The following is a 17,340-nucleotide window of genomic DNA, read 5'->3' on the forward strand; positions in this document are numbered from 1 at the left end:
TCCGGGATATTGTATATAATTTCCAGGCGTCAGAGAGCCACTATCGATATGCGGGAGACTCCCGGATCTTCCGGGAGAGGTGGGATGTCTGCTTTAGAACTGTGTTTTCAGTTTGCATGTTGGCTTCAGTAACCACCTTAGAATCTATAGAATCAGAATGGAGTAAGTTATCTTCATTCAAGTGTCAGTGTAAGAAGAAGAGCATCTCTAACAATATTTACTGCATTTTATTGCCTTGCAGCTGAGCACAAGGAAAACAAAATTTAAAATTACAGAGACTTGAAATTAACCCCTTTGATAAGGAGCCATTTTAAAAATGCATGTGCAAAAACTTAAAAACTTGCCATTGCTAGTGCCTTTCATTTCTTCATCTAACTCAAACTACTTTACAGACAATGAAGTACTGTAGATGATGCTCACTTGATTCTGTTCTGGCTTTCATCAAAATAAGGTGATGTATCTTTCCGGTAGAGAATGCATCCTTCAGTTTTAAAACTTTGCTCATTCTCTGAAACTCAATAGAGCTTTTGTATTCTAATCACACATCACTTTAGGATGGGTTTTGGATGGAGATACCCACTTTCTACCACTTCCTAAAATAGTAAAAGATTGGATTGAAAGTCAAAAGCTGAGTCGAGCAAAAATTTTAAAAAAAGGTGTGCTTTGAATTTTAGTTTTTTTTTATTCTGATCATGGAAATTTAAATCTGAAGAAGTGATACGCCACACTTTTGGTATTTTATCTACACATCAACCCTTTGCCTGAATTTAAAGTTACTGCACAACTTGTGCATAAATTACAGTAAACTCCATTGCACTCATTGTTACTTTACAAGGAAGATCTAGGCCATTAGGTTCATTTTCAATAAGGAAATACGAGGGGTGATTGATAAGTTTGTGGCCTAAGGTAGAAGGAGTCAATTTTAGAAAACCCAGCACATTTATTTTTCCTACATTTACACACTTAGTCCAGCGGTCGTGGAGCATACAAATCCCTTCTTTGTAGAAGTCGGCGTCTTGGACCTGCAGAAGTGGTCCACAGCATGGGGTGATTGATAATTTCGTGGCCTAAGGTAGAAGGAGATGAGCTATTAACTTCAAACTTTCTGCATTTTCACTCAGTTGAACTGCACGTGCATATAACAGGAGCAGTATAACTCATCTCCTTCTACCTTCAGTAAAGAATGAATTGCATAATCTCTCTTTTATCCAACTACCAACCGATAACCTTCAATAGGCTGGACTCTGAAGGTTAATTATAATCTTTTAAATTTGGTAAGCCTTATATGGTAAGGATGTGATAATTGCACAGCCAGCTTTGAACTAAATGTTCAAGTTGTATTTGTTGTAGAACAAAACAACAATGATAGTCAAATGCAAGCATTATCTTTAAGATTCCAGCCATGACAGTAACTGTAATATTACCATCCATGATAATGCTTGGTCAGGAGGCTGCAAACTGGAGTATAACTGAATAAATAAATACACATGGCCCTGCCATACTTCCATCCAAAAATTTTCTTCCCATACAGAAGTCATAGTATTTCAATGATTATTTTTCTATTTTTCATGCGTGCAAAAGCCTACTAATCATATGATAACACACTTTTATGGACAGATCCATTTGCTGCTGTCCCCCTGGAATCCTAAAGAATAAGACAAGGGAAAGTTTTAACAATTAGCCTGTACAATACAAGTAAATTTCTCATTAAAATGTAATAAGCTTTAAATAGTGATATTGGCAGATAACTGCATAATAAATTTATATAACATACTCTATCTACTATTTAATGTCAGCAGGTAAGCAATTTATTTAAAACAGATTTCAGCCTTTGTTAAGAAAAATAGCATCTAAATGTATATTGCATTCACCTTCCTATGACTTACAACAGTGATTCACAGAATGGAGATGAGATTTATTTTAGTCCTTATTTAGTCCTAAAATTTGGTCCCTTCAGGATTTGTGTTTTTAATGATGAAATCAATGCTCTGAAGTTTGATTTAAATTAGTGACAGGCACATTGGAATCCTGATTTACATATTCCACAGATCCATCATTTACATAGAACTAAATGTGACTTCACAGCGCAGAAATAGGCAACTGTTTCAATGGGTCTGTGATGCCTTATGGTGCCTATGAACCTTCTTCAATCTTTTTATCCCATAAGCATTTTTTCTATTCATTTGTTCTAAATGTATCAATGTTTTTGTCTTGGATACAACACTATTTTGCCACTCTTTGGGTAAAGAAGTTTCTGCAGTGTTGTTTTTCAGAACTTTTCAACAGGCTTGAGATATCACAAGCAGTCACTTGTTTGTAGTGAGTGAGTGTGAGATTTAAAAAGCAAACAGGGTCTTTGAAAACTCTTTGGTGGGCTTGAGATATGGCGGTTTATTAGGCATTTGGCAAGGAGCCAGTAAAAAGAGACTTGGTTTAAGCGGTACAGCCATTGCAAGAGTGGACTGCGTTTGAGTGGAGACTTGAAGATTTAGCTCAGGAGATTTCGACAAAGAGAGGTGGATGTGAAAGCAAGTTTCTTTCTTTCTTTTTCTGTTTGGCCTACCAGGCAATGAGAAATGATCTAGAGTCGGTGATTTCTTGCCAGGTGTGGGAGATCTGAGTGACCTATAGTCTTCCTGATCTGCATGAAGTGCATGCAGCTGCAGCTCTTCACACACCATGTTAGGGAACTGGAACTGGATGACCTTAAGCTCACATGGGAGAATGAGGAAGTATCACATCTATGTTACAGGAGGTAGATAGCTGGGTGACTGTCAGGATTGGCAGGTAATACAGATTACTGTTCTATTAGTGGGTAATGCAGACTACCTGTGACCATCCCCTTCAAAACATGTATACTGCTTTGGATACTGTTGGGGAGGGAGAAAAACTATCAAGAGAAAGCCAGAGCAACCAACAGTGACACTGAACCTGCCTCTGTGGCTCAGAAGGGAAGGGGGGAGAAGAGGCTAGTGGTGGTGATAGGAAATTCAACGGTTAGGGCAGCAGCAAGGAGATTCTGTGGACATGAAAGACACTGTCCAATGGTTGTTGCCTCCCAGATTGCAGGGTCAGGAATGTCTCAGACTGAGACCACTGCATCTTAAGGGGGGGGGGGGTGAACGACCAGAAGTTGTGGTACATATTGGTACCAATGCTGTAGGTAAGAAAAAGGATGAGGTCCTGAAGAAAGAATATAGGGAACTAGGTAGGAAACTGAAAAACAGGATCTCAAGCGGTAGTAATCTTGTGCCACATGCCAGTAAGGATAATAATAGGATGATATGGCAGATGAATGTCTGGCTAATGAATTAGTGCAGGAGGAGGGATTTCAGATTTGTGCACCACTAAATAGAGGAGCAATTCTGTCTGTCCTGCCTTTCCAATATGGCTGATTTGTTATCCCTCTCAGCCCCATTCTTCTGCCTTCTCCCCACATTCGTTGACGCCCTTACTAATCAAGAACCCATCAAAATCCGCTTTACATATACCCAAAGACTTGACCTGTACAGCACTACAGGGCAATGAATTCCACAGATTTGCTACCCTCAGCTAAAGAAATTCTTCCTCATATCTGTCCTAAAGGGTGTCCTTCTATTCTGAGGCTATTTCCTCTGGTTCTAGACTCACCCACTATAAGAAACATACTCTCCATATCCACTTTATCTAGGCCTTTCAATATTCTGTAGGTTTCAATGAGGTTCAATGAGGGAGGGAACGTCGACTCAGACCACGAGAGGCCTGCATCGGGCATTTTCATGCCTTACAAGGCGCAGATTGGAAGTCTGTGTGGGGCACCACTCCTCGCACAGACACTAGAGCAATGTGGTTAAGTGCCTTGCTCAAGGACACAAACACACTGCCACAGCTGAGGCTCGAACTAGCGACCTTCAGATCACTAGACAAACGCCTTAACTACCTGCCCAACACATATAACCTATATAAAAAGTATAGCTTATACCTGAACGAGGGGAACCAATATTCTTGCGGGCAGGTTTGCTAGAGCTGTTGGTAGCGGGATGAGAAGCAGAATACAAGGTCAGAGTATGGGGCAATTGGTATCTAGAAAGATGCAACTTGTAGAGAGACTGAGAAAGGATAGGCAGTTGATAAGGCAAAATTGCAGTGGGTTGAAGTATGTCTCCTTGATGGCAAGAAGTATCAGGAACAAGGGAAATGAACTTGAAGTACATGGAATTAAAGTGTTGTGCCCATTACAAAAACTTGGCTGTCACAAGGGACAGAGAGAAAGGCAAAAGAGGTGGTTGAGTGGCATTGCTAATCAGGATAGTATCACAAGTGCAGAAAGAGGGGATGTGCTGGAGGGATTGTCTACTGAGTCAGTGTGAATGGAAGTAAGAAACAGGAAGAGAGAAATCACTCTATTGAGAGTATTCTATAGACTTGCCCCCACCACTCCCCAATAGCAACAAAGATACCAGGAAACAAATCAGAAGCCAAATTTTGGAAAGGTACAAAAATAACAGGGTTGTTGTCATGGGGGTCTTTAACTTCCCTAACGTTAACAGGCAGTAAAAGGTTTAGATGGGGTAGAATTTGTTAGGGGTGTCCAGGAAGGATTCCTGATACAATATGTGGACAGGCCAACTGAGGAGAGGCCGTACTGGATGTGGTGCTGGGCTGTGAACCAGATCAGGTAACATGTCACAGTGGATGAGTATTTCAGACACAGTGATACAATTCCCTGACCTTTACCATAGCCTTCGAGAGGGACAGGAGCAGAGCTATGGGAAAGTAGTTTTATCAGGGAGGGGGAATTATGATGTTATTAGGCAGGACCTTGGGATTGTAAATTGACAACAGATGTACTCAAGAAAATGCACAACAGAAATGTGGAGGTTTTTTCAGGAGCATTTACACAGAGTCTGATTAGGTTTATCTCTTTGAGACAAGGAAAGGATGGTAGGGTGAAAGAACCGTGGTTGACAAGAGATGTGGAACATTTAGTCAAGGGTTAGAAAGAAGCTTACTTAAGTTTTAGGATGCAAGGATCAGACAGGGCTCTAGAGAGTTACAAGGTTAAAAGTGTACTTAGGAGAGCTAGAAGAGGACATGATAAGGCCTTACTAAGTAAGATTAAAGAAACACCCAAGGAATATGAAGATAAGGAGGATTAGAGTACATTAGGACTGATAATGGATAGGAAAGAAAACATACCTAGAGTCGGAGGAAGTAGGGGAGATTCTTAATGAATAATTTGTTTCAGTATTCACCAGTGAGAGGGAACTTGGCATTTGTGAGGAAAGCGTAAAACAGAATAATGCACTATAACAGGTTGATGTTAAGAAAATGTATATACTGGAACTTCTCAAAAACATTAAAATAGATAAGTCCCCAGGACTGGATGGGATATATAGCAGGTTGATGAAGGTAGAGCAGTGGCTGTGTTATATGTAGATTTTAGAAAGGCATTTGATAAGGTTCCCTATGGTAGACTCATTCAGGAAGTCAGAAGGCATTAGATGTAGGGAAACTTGACTGGATTCAGAATTGGCTTGCCCATAGAAGTTAGAAGGTGGTGTAGGTGAAGGGTATTCTGACCTGGAGGTCAGTGACGAGTGGTGTTCCTTAGGGATCCAATCTGGGACCCCTACTGTTTGTGATTTTTATGAATGACTTGGATGAGGAAGTGGAAGGGTGGGTTATTAAGCTTGCAGATAACACTAAGGATGGTGATATTGTGGATAGTGTAGAACATTGTCAAGAGTTACCATGGGACATTCGTAAGATGCAGAGATGGGCTGAGAAGTGGCAGATGGAATCTAACCTGAAAATGTGTGAAATAATTCACTTTGGAAGGTCAACCTTGAATACAAAATACAGGGTTAGTGGCAGAATTCTTAACAGTATGGAACTGTGGTGTCTTGGGAATCGATCCTTCAAAATTGCAGCTCAAGTTGATAGGGTGTTTGATCTTTATTAGTTGGAGAATTGAGTTCAAGAGTCACAAGGTAATGTTGTAACTCTATAAAACCCCGGTTAGACCACATTTGGAATAGAAAATAGGTGCAGGAGAAGGCCATTCGGCCCTTCGAGCCTGCACCGCCATTTATTATGATCATGGCTGATCATCCAACTCAGAACCCTGCACCAGCCTTCCCTCCATACCCCCAATCCCCGTAGCCACAAGGGCCATATCTAACTCCCTCTTAAATATAGCCAATGAACCGGCCTCAACAGTTTCCTGTGGCAGAGAATTCCACAGATTCACCACTCTCTGTGTGAAGAAGTTTTTCCTAATCTCAGTCCTAAAAGGCTTCCCCTTTATCCTCAAACTGTGACCCCTCGTTCTGGACTTCGCCAACATTGGGAACAATCTTCCTGCATCTAGCCTGTCCAATCCCTTTAGGATTTTATACGTTTCAATCAGATCCCCCCTCAATCTTCTAAATTCCAACGAGTACAAGCCTAGTTCATCCAGTCTTTCTTCATATGAAAGTCCTGCCATCCAGGAATCAATCTGGTGAACCTTCTTTGTACTCCCTCTATGGCAAGGATGTCTTTCCTCAGATTAGGGGACCAAAACTGCACACAATACTCCAGGTGTGGTCTCACCAAGGCCTTGTACAACTGCAGTGGTACCTCCCTGCTCCTGTACTCGAATCCTCTCGCTATAAATGCCAGCATACCATTCGCCTTTTTCACCGCCTGCTGTACCTGCATGCCCACTTTCAATGACTGGTGTATAATGACACCCAGGTCTCGTTGCACCTCCCCTTTTCCTAATCGGCCACCATTCAGATAATAATCTGTTTTCCTATTTTTGCCACCAAAGTGGATAACTTCACATTTATCCACATTAAATTGCATCTGCCATGAATTTGCCCACTCACCCAACCTATCCAAGTCACCCTGCATCCTCTTAGCATCCTCCTCACAGCTAACACTGCCACCCAGCTTTGTGTCATCCGCAAACTTGGAGATGCTGCATTTAATTCCCTCATCCAAGTCATTAATATGTATTGTAAACAACTGGGGTCCCAGCACTGAGCCTTGCGGTACCCCACTAGTCACTGCCTGCCATTCTGAAAAGGTCCCGTTTATTCCCACTCTTTGCTTCCTGTCTGCCAACCAATTCTCTATCCACATCAATACCTTACCCCCAATACCGTGTGCTTTAAGTTTGCACACTAATCTCCTGTGTGGGACCTTGTCAAAAGCCTTTTGAAAATCCAAATATACCACATCCACTGGTTCTCCCCTATCCACTCTACTAGTTACATCCTCAAAAAATTCTATGAGATTCGTCAGACATGATTTTCCTTTCACAAATCCATGCTGACTTTGTCCGATGATTTCACCGCTTTCCAAATGTGCTGTTATCACATCTTTGATAACTGACTCCAGCAGTTTCCCCACCACCGACATTAGGCTAACCGGTCTATAATTCCCCGGTTTCTCTCTCCCTCCTTTTTTAAAAAGTGGGGTTACATTAGCCACCCTCCAATCCTCAGGAACTAGTCCAGAATCTAACGAGTTTTGAAAAATTATCACTAATGCATCCACTATTTCTTGGGCTACTTCCTTAAGCACTCTGGGATGCAGACCAGAGTATTGTGTTCAATAGACCAGAATATTGTGTTCAGCTTCATTGCCTCATTATAGGAAGGCTGTGGAACCTTTAGAGAGGGTGCAAAAGAGATTTCCCAGATGTTGCATGGATTGGAGAGCTTGCCCTATGAGGATAGGTTGAGCAAGCTTAGGCTCATCTCTTTGGAGCAAAGTAGATGAGAGGTGACTTCATAAGAGGTGTACAAGATGATAATAGACATAGATCAAGTGGACTGACTGCCAGAGACTTCTTCCCAGGGCAGAATTGGCTAATGCAAGTGGGCATACATGATGGCATCTGTTAGTTTCGTGAGACCATGGATCTGCGCCTGGAAAGTCTTGCTTCAGTCTGTGTTAGAGCAACATCTGTTGTGACTAAGTGGGCATAACTTTAAGGTAATTGGAAGAAAGGTAAAATATTTTCTTACACAGAGTTGTGGGTGTGTGGAATGCGCTGCCAGGAGTGATGGTAGGGGAAGACACGTTAGGGACATTTAAGAAACTCTTAGACAGGCACAGATCAAAGAAAAATTGAGGGCTTTGTGGGGGAAAAGGATTAGATTGATCTTATAGTAGATTAAAAGTTCAGCATAACATGGGTGGAAGGGCCTGTACTGTGCTGTATTTTTCTATGTTCTAAATTTCTGGTTGAATTCATGTGACCACTTTAGATTTATTCTCTCTGAGTGTCTAGAGCATTAATGTGGAACTTGAAATGCATTTTTGCATTAAGGGACTTCATACAGATGAAATGGAGGAGAAAATCAAGGATAGATGCTTGGGGAAGTTCTGAGGTAACTGCTCAGAAGCAGGAGCAAAGTAATTACATGAGATTCCCTGAGTAGACCTGGGTGTGTAATTGAACCAGAAAAAAGATGGTCCTAGTTGGCTGGAATACAGTGAGGCTGGAGAAAAGTGGATTGATTAGCCTTGTCAAATGCAGTCAAGAAGGATGAGGAAGCATGGTGCTCTGAAGGCAGTCACATAGGATATCCATCATGACAGGCAAAAACATGTCATGATAAAGCTGGTAGGTTTTCAGTATAATCTGTTCTTGCTCTAAGTAACAGCCTCATTTCCAGAGCCTATTGCCTTGAATATGAATTGATACATTTCCAGATACACTGCTTGTTAAAAATAGCAGGATATTCATAAAAGTCTCTGCAGTAATTAGAATAGCTTGCCATTCTTTTTCACTGAAAGTGATTTACATTCCATTGTATTATTGTGTGATGAAGCTTAACAATTATAAAGAGTACAGTTCTTATCAAGACAAATACAATAACTCAGGGGTGGCCAACCTTTTACATTCCATGCATCAATTTTTTCATGCACGAGTTCAGATGTGCCATACAACTCTTGTACCCCCATTCAATTCTTGTAAAAATATGTTAATATAGACATATTTAGCATTTTTACATGATATATTGATTTAATATAAAAACAAGATAAACATTACTTACCTTAATGAGACTTTTAACAAATATATTTTGTTTTCTTTTGATTTCTTCCTTTTTCTTAATCACATATTCTTTCCGTAACTCGGACCCAAGCACTAGCTTCAGTTTTCCTTCTATTTCACAAAATACTCTGCAGATGCTGGGGTCAAAGCAACACTCACAACACACTGGAGGAACTGACAAAGGGTTCCGGCCCGAAACGTTGACTGATTGTTTCCACCAGTTCTTCCTTCTATTTCAGTCTGATGTTGTGTTTTATAGTGCCTATTAAGATCATGTCTTCTATTATGCAAGAAAGTATTTTCACAAACGATGAATAACGGTTTTCCTGATGGACCCGCTATAAATAAGAACTCATTTTCCCACTGTTCATTGAATTCACGCTTACTATCACATTCTGCTTTTCTTTTGCACTGTGATGGGTAACTGAATGTAAAAACAAGGCTTAATTTTTGAAAAAGTACAAAACTGTAAATGTTCACAAAGGACGAACAAAGCACAACTCGGTAGCGCACGAGTGTCAATTGTAAACTGACTGGTAAAAACCTGCGACGCACCGCTGGTGCAGACGCCTAGCGCCTCAGGATCAAACAAGTATCAAGCGTGTATTGAACAGTTATGGAACGACTGCAGAACAAAAGTCCTTCTTTCCTAGTTTGGCTCATTGAACATTTTTTTAAAATTGAAAACAGATTAATGTGAAAGAAGATAACATTCGCCAAAAGGTGTGCACGAAATAATAAAATCGCTAAAAATAATTGCTGAGTTTTAGATTTATTCCCAGTAAAACCCACTTCTAGCTCTAAGCTACTTGAATTCCTGTTATAGATTTTTTTTCTACAGATCGGTTTTTGGTTAATACTTTTTGCATGAGTAGGCTTACCTTTTTATTATTATCACGGGGGTGCAATGCGCCACTTTTGCCGCATGTGCCGTAGGTTGGCCATCCCTGTGATAACTCAATTCATTTCCAGCTTTTTGCATAGCACTATTTTCTTAATAGATTACATACCTTTTTTGTACCATTCAATATGATAATGAAAAATGAAGCTAAAAAAGAAGCAAAAGAATATCTGGCCAGAATATTCACTTGGAATTAAAACTCTTCTGCCTCATCATATTCTAAGTCGTTTTGAAACTTAATAGTTGCTGAACCATTTTCAAGAATTGAGCTAAATGTTCAAGTCCTACTGAAGGGTCTCAACCCAGAATGTCAACTGTACTCTGTTCCATAGATGCTGCCTGGTCTGCTGAGTTCCTCCAGCATATTATGTACGTTAATGTTTTGTGTACTTACTTGCTTCTTAACAACATGAACAAGATCTTAATTCCATTTTTTAAATTACAGATTAGACACCTAGTGAATCAGAATCAGGTTTAAAATCACTGGCATATGTTGTGAAACTAGTTGTTTTGCTGCAGCATTACATTGTAATGCATAATAAAAATATAAACTGCAATAAGAAATATATATTTTAAAACTTAAATTAAATAAGTTGAGCAAAAAGCAAAGAAGATATTGAGGTAGTGTACATGGGTTCTTTGTCCATTCAGAAATCTAATGGCAAAGGAGAAGAAGCTGTTCCCGAAACATTGAGTGTGTGTCTTTGGGCTCCTGTACCACCTCCTTGATGACATCAGTGATAAGAAGGCATGTCCTGGGTAATGGAGGTCCTTAACGATGAAGGTCACCTTTTTGAGGCATCACCTTTTGAAGATGTCCTCAGTGCTATGGAGGCTAGTGCCCATGGTGGAGCCAGCTAAGTTTGCAACTTCCTGTAGCTTTCTCCAATTGTTTATAGTGGCCCCTCCATACCAGATGGTGATGCAACCATGAGTCTCCCCAGGCTCTTAATGAAATGTAGCTGTTGTTGTGCCTTCTTTGTAATTAAATCAGTATGTTGGGCACAGGATAGATCTTCAAAGATGTTGACACCCAGCTACTTGAAACTGCTCACTCTTTCCACTGCTGATCCCTCGATGAGGACTGGTGTGTGTTCCCTCAACTTTCCCTTCCTGAAGCCCACAATCAATTCCTTGATCTTACTTACATTGAGTGTGTGGCTAGGCATAGTGCAAATGCTACCTATAAATTTGCTGTGATACAACCATTGTTGACAGAACCTCAGATGGAGATAAGAGCATGTACAGGAGTGAAATATACCAGCTGATGCTAGCTGGGATCCTTGCTCTGGTAGAATTAAGCTGATGTTGTCAATTCTTTTAAGGTAATTTGTGAAGTTGGGTGGCAAGGTACTGGTTAAAGTATTTCAATGAAGATTAGTGTTTCAGAAAAGAGAATAAGGCATATCTTATCTCTCAGATCAAATAAAAATCTTAGAAGTAATTATTAATTACCCCCTTTTTTTCTTTTATTTATAGGAAGGTATCTTGAGTTCATGGATTTTCTACAGTGACAATACAGCAGCACCACTGATGCTCTACAATGTCAAAGACTACAACCTAACAATTAGTACACTAAATGATAAAGTGGTCTCTTCTAACCAGGACTCTGCTTGGCCCCTGATATTAGCAGAAGGTGAAGGATCAGGTGAATTTATCAAGGTGGAACTGGGTATCTGTGAACTCTGTAAAAAGGCAAACCGCAAGAGCATACTGTTTGCAACATTTGTTGATGTCAAGGTTCGCTTTGGATCTGATGATGACTCAGAAGAAGACCTAGAAAATACTGGTGAGGATTATGCACCTGATGGAGTTAGATTTGAAGGCAACCCATTTGGTCATAAACCAAAAGAGAAGGGTCAATTTGATTTCCTGCCAGACACTTCTTCGGCAAGTAACCGTGAGGAAAGTGTTATGTGGAAGACCAGCACAACTGTAAAATCAGCTGTGGAAGAAAGGACTGACTCGAAAGCAGAACGAGGCAAGGGTGTTGATGGCATGCAAGATAATGGAGTGCATTTTGATAACACAGGGATGCCCAGCATGCCTCTTGACATTGATGTCACGGATCTGCCAAAAGATCTTGCAGATCCTGATGATGAGTATACCCCCACACCAAGGGGTCTAACTGATTTGGAGATTGGAATGTATGCACTGTTAGGAGTCTTCTGCCTCGCTATACTAGTTTTTCTCATCAATTGCATTGTATTTGTCCTCAAGTATAGGCACAAACGTATTCCCCCAGAGGGTCAAGCTAGCATGGATCACTCTCACCACTGGGTTTTTCTAGGCAATGGACAGCCTCTTCGTACCCAAGCTGACCTGTCACCCCAACCTGAAAGTCCTGGCAATCCCTTGGAAAACATCCAGACCTGCTGCCACAATGATCATCAGAGCAGTGGCAGCTCACAGACAAGTGTACAGAGTCAAGTGCACAGCAGGGCCGATGGGTCATCTGGGAGCTCAGTAAGGGAACACAGTGAGGACCCTCTGCACTCACCCACCTCCAAACGCAAAAGGGTCAAGTTTACTACTTTTGCCACATTGCCGTCAGAAGAGCTTGGCTTGACATACAACTGTATCCCTATAGCTGATGAGGAAGACATTGAGTGGGTCTGCCAGGATATGGGTCTCAGAGACCCAGAGGAACTACAAAACTATATTCAGAGAATAAAGGAGATTGCCTAGGCTGCTGCTACTTTACTTTGCTGCATTTATAGTTACCAGATATTTGTCACATTATACAGTTTTTGGTTTGGTCCACAGAAGGAAACGACAGTGCCTGGAGGCTGGATGAACAGAAAAATGGGCTCCAGCAGCACTTTTGGCCAAATGGGCACTGATGATGCTGCAGTTAACAAAATGGATTTGCACTGAGAAGCTGGTCAACCTTTTCGCAAAGATTACTCTCTATTGAAACAGTATTGACAAATCACAGCTGATGACAGAATATTCTCTTATGATTTAAAAAATGATTGGTTTAGCACAGGGGCATACAGTTTGCTCATAGTGAAATAAAAAGCATGCTGGATCGCTCTATGTAGGCGATGGTGAAATGGGACAGCATTGGCATTTTATTTTCAACTTGGACTCCAGAACACCGAGAACTGCAGAAAATTACCTATTCTGCACAGTGTGGGATTGTTATTAGATGTAAAACACTCCTTGTAGTTGATAGATATGAAAGAAAAAGTACGATAAGACCCTTACCAAAGTGGTTTACCACTGTAATGAGTTGATTGCTTAAGACAAAACTGGAATTGAAACTAAGTGGCAAATGTTGATTTTTTTTTAAGTATTTTAATCGCAATTTGAGTCCACAGTCAATTCTGTACATTGACAACTTCTATTTCATCCACATTTCGATTTCATTTATTCGCAGTAATGGAAGCTGTTGATGCAAGAGCATGGCACAAATTGCAGTGTTACTACTGGTTGTCGGAAAGCTGATACATGAATGATTAATCAAAGTTGATATGAAAAGGTTTCTCTGTTTATGGGAAACAAATAATGTTCTCAGTGAAGTGTGATAGCAGCAATCTATAAACATTTGTTATTGGCCTCATTTCATTTTAATTTAATATGCACATTCACAATGCAATTTATGGAAACACTAAAGCGGAAATGTCCATATATGACCTTTCTTAATTAACCACATCGGCAATCAATTATGCTCAATTCTAAAAGAAAACAAAAATCTTAATTTGCTGAAATTGGGATTCAGTGGTTTTAATCACAGAACAACAGTGACAAAATTAATACTTCCAAGAAGATTCTTTATATTTCCTTGAGGTGGTGAGCAGCTACTTTAAATCAGTGAGAGGCATTGACAGAAAATAAACCAAATCCATTGGCTTTTGTAAATTGCCAAAGGAAAATTTAACTCAAATGGCCAGCTGTTGGCAATATGCAGGTAAGGTGTTGGAATGGCCTTTCTAATTAGTGAAGCTGTAAGAAAACACCAATGTCAGTTGTAGGCCAGTGGAATATGCTGACTGATCTACTATGAATTGAAGGAGGATTATCAGGAAATCATAGATTAATAACAAATGAAGTAAAACATTTTCTCTCTGTACTTCCTAATTACTATTTCTCCTGGAAAAAAACCTGCATCAGGAACTTTGCAGGTTTAAACAATAATAGATCCTCAAGAATGAGGTGATTTAGGTGTATTTCATCTTTATGGAATGATGTATACATATTATATACTCTATACATAGGTATATATAGATTTCTATATCATTAAACCAAGCCACAACATTAAGCAAGTTGTTGGTTAAGTTTCACTCTCTCTTGTAGCTTTCACTAGGCCTTTAAGAAAGTCATTTTCATCATAAACTGATACTTCTGATGGCTGAATATATTTGAAACCTCAGTCAGCAGTTCACTGTCTGTTCATAGTTTGATTAATAAATTTATAAACTTCACAAAAGAAATCCACCAGGCAGAGATTTCTGACTCAATGCTTGACAGCTCACAATCCTTCAGTTCATTAAAATGATCAGCGAAGAAACAGTGGCTGGGAAAATCACATATAGAAAATCCCAGAGTTTAGCTTAACCCAGAGCATGGATAAACCACAAGAGGATCTATCTCAATTTTCATGCAGTCCTGTCAATTTTATGACATGGTACAGCCTCATGGCTAAAATGCATATGAATTGTAACTACTTAACAATTTAACCTACAGTATAATCATTTTCAAAGTGTCTTTTCTGTTCAATATTGAAGCAAAAGTATGACCTCACTTTTTGGGCAGTTATCTTGAGGTTGTATCAAAAATGCATTCCAATTATTTTGTAATGATGAGAAGGTTGAGAGTACTTCAGAAGTGCTCTTCAGACATCAGTTTTCTGTCACTAATCTGCACCCAACAATCACTTAACCAGCATCTCACTTTTCTGTCATCATGGCCTCAGCTTTTGTAACTCCATTCCAAATATTATCACCTTGTTAGTTCCATTCCAAAGATCCAGTAAACTTAACTTTTAAAATGTGCCTTTGACTAACTTTCCTAACTTTTCCACCTTTTTCCACTGTGAAGCGCCTTGGGAGTTTTGCTATATTTAATGCAGATTCCAAGTTATTACTGCTTGTCTTGAGATTGTAAAATTTCAAGGTTTATGTACAGCACACAATTTATATCATTATTCCAGATATGGAGAGAGATTGCCGCAAAATTCTGTGTGTTTGAATTTATTGTTTTATAATGTTCCTTTATCTAGTGCACAGAAATAACCTTTATCCATAATGCTCGATGTAGCATGAGTGCAGTTTAGAACTGTAAAGTAAATAATATGGAATAAACGCGTAGGTCCAGATATTTCCCAGCTGATATTAATGAACATACATTTTGCATTTTCATCTGTTATAATTATTGCTATTATTACAATGGCAATAAATCTTCATTATTTAAAATAATCAAACTATCACATCATCAACAGTACCTTTAGGTTTCTGTAACAGTTCAAATTTAATTTGTTTCCAAGGGAGCATGACCAGAAACCAACAAGTCTTATTTCCTTGTCAACTGTGGAGCTGATACGCCTATCCAAGCCAACTTGTTGAGGGCAGTTTCCGTCCACCTGATTGGAGTACTCCGGTTGGACTATTCATTTCCTCCCTTTTGTCCCAGGTGTATGTCTCCTTCTAGACTCTAAATGCCTTTTGCCAATGGAGACTCCCCATTGTTTCCATCTTCCTCTTCAGTGAGAAATCAGCTTCTGCCAAAAATATCACTTAACCAGCATCTCATTTTTCTGTCATCATGGCCTCAGCTTGATAAAATATGTAGGATTAAGCATCTCTTTGTATCATTGTTTATTGTGCATCTATGACATCATGGTCAACCATGAAATATCTAAAATTCTTCAAACATAACCCTGCCTTTTTTTGTGTAACTTGTGTAGAATACTTAAGAGCTGCATGCTTCGTGAACCATGTTCTCAAAGACCATACTGATACATTCTATTCATTTTAACTCATTACTCTTCAATTAAATGATTTATAGCTTTAATGATTGTATTCATATTTACCAATAAATATTCAATGATCCATTAAATGCTCTGAAAGCCTCCTCATCTATTTCACAGAATCCTGGATAATTTCTGTCAATGTCTCCCCTCTTCTAGATGCAGGTATTGAATGTGTTGCCTCATTAGCCCATATACTATAGAAGTCTGTTAGGAGCAAGGCAGTTAGGGAATCTGCTAGCAGCACTGGGAATCAAGCACTGCTACAGGAGATTCATCTATTGAACTTTCCAGGCTTAAGATCAATTGAAAATTCTTCCATGTATCAGCTTTCAAAAAATAACCAATGAGGCTACATAATGTTATCAAATTAATGAATGGTGCACAATATACCAATTCTTTATACAATATGTATAGTATACAGTAACATAAGTTAATTTAAGTCCTGTTATCATCCTTAATACAGTCTAATCAGTACTTCTGTTCTCTTTGTCTTGGTCTTCCTTTCATATTCATATTCATTTTATTTACCTATCAAAACCAACTACGTGTTCTTGAAAAATCTGAAAATTGGTCATTTTACTTGGTCCATATTTCATTCAAAATGCACTAATTCTAATTCCTTATAATTCAGAAATGATGTTCAGATAAGTTCATATTTTTCCCTCTTCTGCCCTACAGCATTGTGCTTCATACACTGTGGAGGGCTGTTAGATTTAATTGCTCCAAGACCATTGAAAACAATTATAAATTACTACCCTAAACTTCAGCTGTAGGAGTCTGTAGAACTCCTTGTACAGGAGTTGCCTCCTGGCTTGCACATATTGTTCAATGTGAATGTCTGCCTCAACAATAGGAGTTTACAGCTTTACATATTTGATAGCAATCTTTATACTATTAAGATTGAAATTGTAGACTGCATAGAAACATACTCAAGTGGAATTGGTTGAGGCATTGCACCTATTTCATCCATGACAGCAGGACTCTGCATGACAAGCAAGTAGTTGTGCATGGATGTTGAAGCTAGAGGATTCCCCAGATCAGTGGCTGAGCATAAATTTGTGATTCATGTGGAATCCCTTAATTTACTTGTATGTTCCCTGTATGGTCAGAGCTCTGAAAGGGATGGGTTCTCTATGATAATCGCTGGTGGAAATATTACTGGATTTAGGCCAGTTAATCCTGTTGAGGGAGTGAGAAAGTCCCACTGCAAAGCACAATGACTTACAATATGTATGGGCTATTCCTCTAAGAAACACGAGTTGGCCTTCTGACAAGGCCTTGCTTCCCAGAGAAGGCCCACACTTTCTCCCAGATGTCAAATGAGCATTGCATGAAGATTGACATCATATTATGTTCCCAGCAGTCTCCGTGCATAACGTACACACCAATGGTTATATCTCTGTCTTGATTATAAATGATATATTACACATC

General features: G+C 39.5%; 1 protein-coding gene across 1 annotated transcript in view; it reads left to right on the forward strand.

The window, feature by feature from the left end:
* Positions 1-16,372, forward strand: part of tmem132e (transmembrane protein 132E) — a 588,387-nt gene extending 572,015 nt beyond the window's left edge. Inside the window, exon 9 of the mRNA XM_063031251.1 lies at positions 11,415-16,372. Within this exon, the coding sequence (XP_062887321.1) occupies positions 11,415-12,623 (1,209 nt within the window). The 3' untranslated portion in view covers positions 12,624-16,372. The remainder of the gene's footprint in view (positions 1-11,414) is intronic.
* The last annotated feature ends 968 nt before the right edge of the window (positions 16,373-17,340 follow it).

Source organism: Mobula hypostoma, chromosome 23 (assembly GCF_963921235.1).
Source record: "Mobula hypostoma chromosome 23, sMobHyp1.1, whole genome shotgun sequence".
NCBI lineage: Eukaryota > Metazoa > Chordata > Chondrichthyes > Myliobatiformes > Myliobatidae > Mobula > Mobula hypostoma.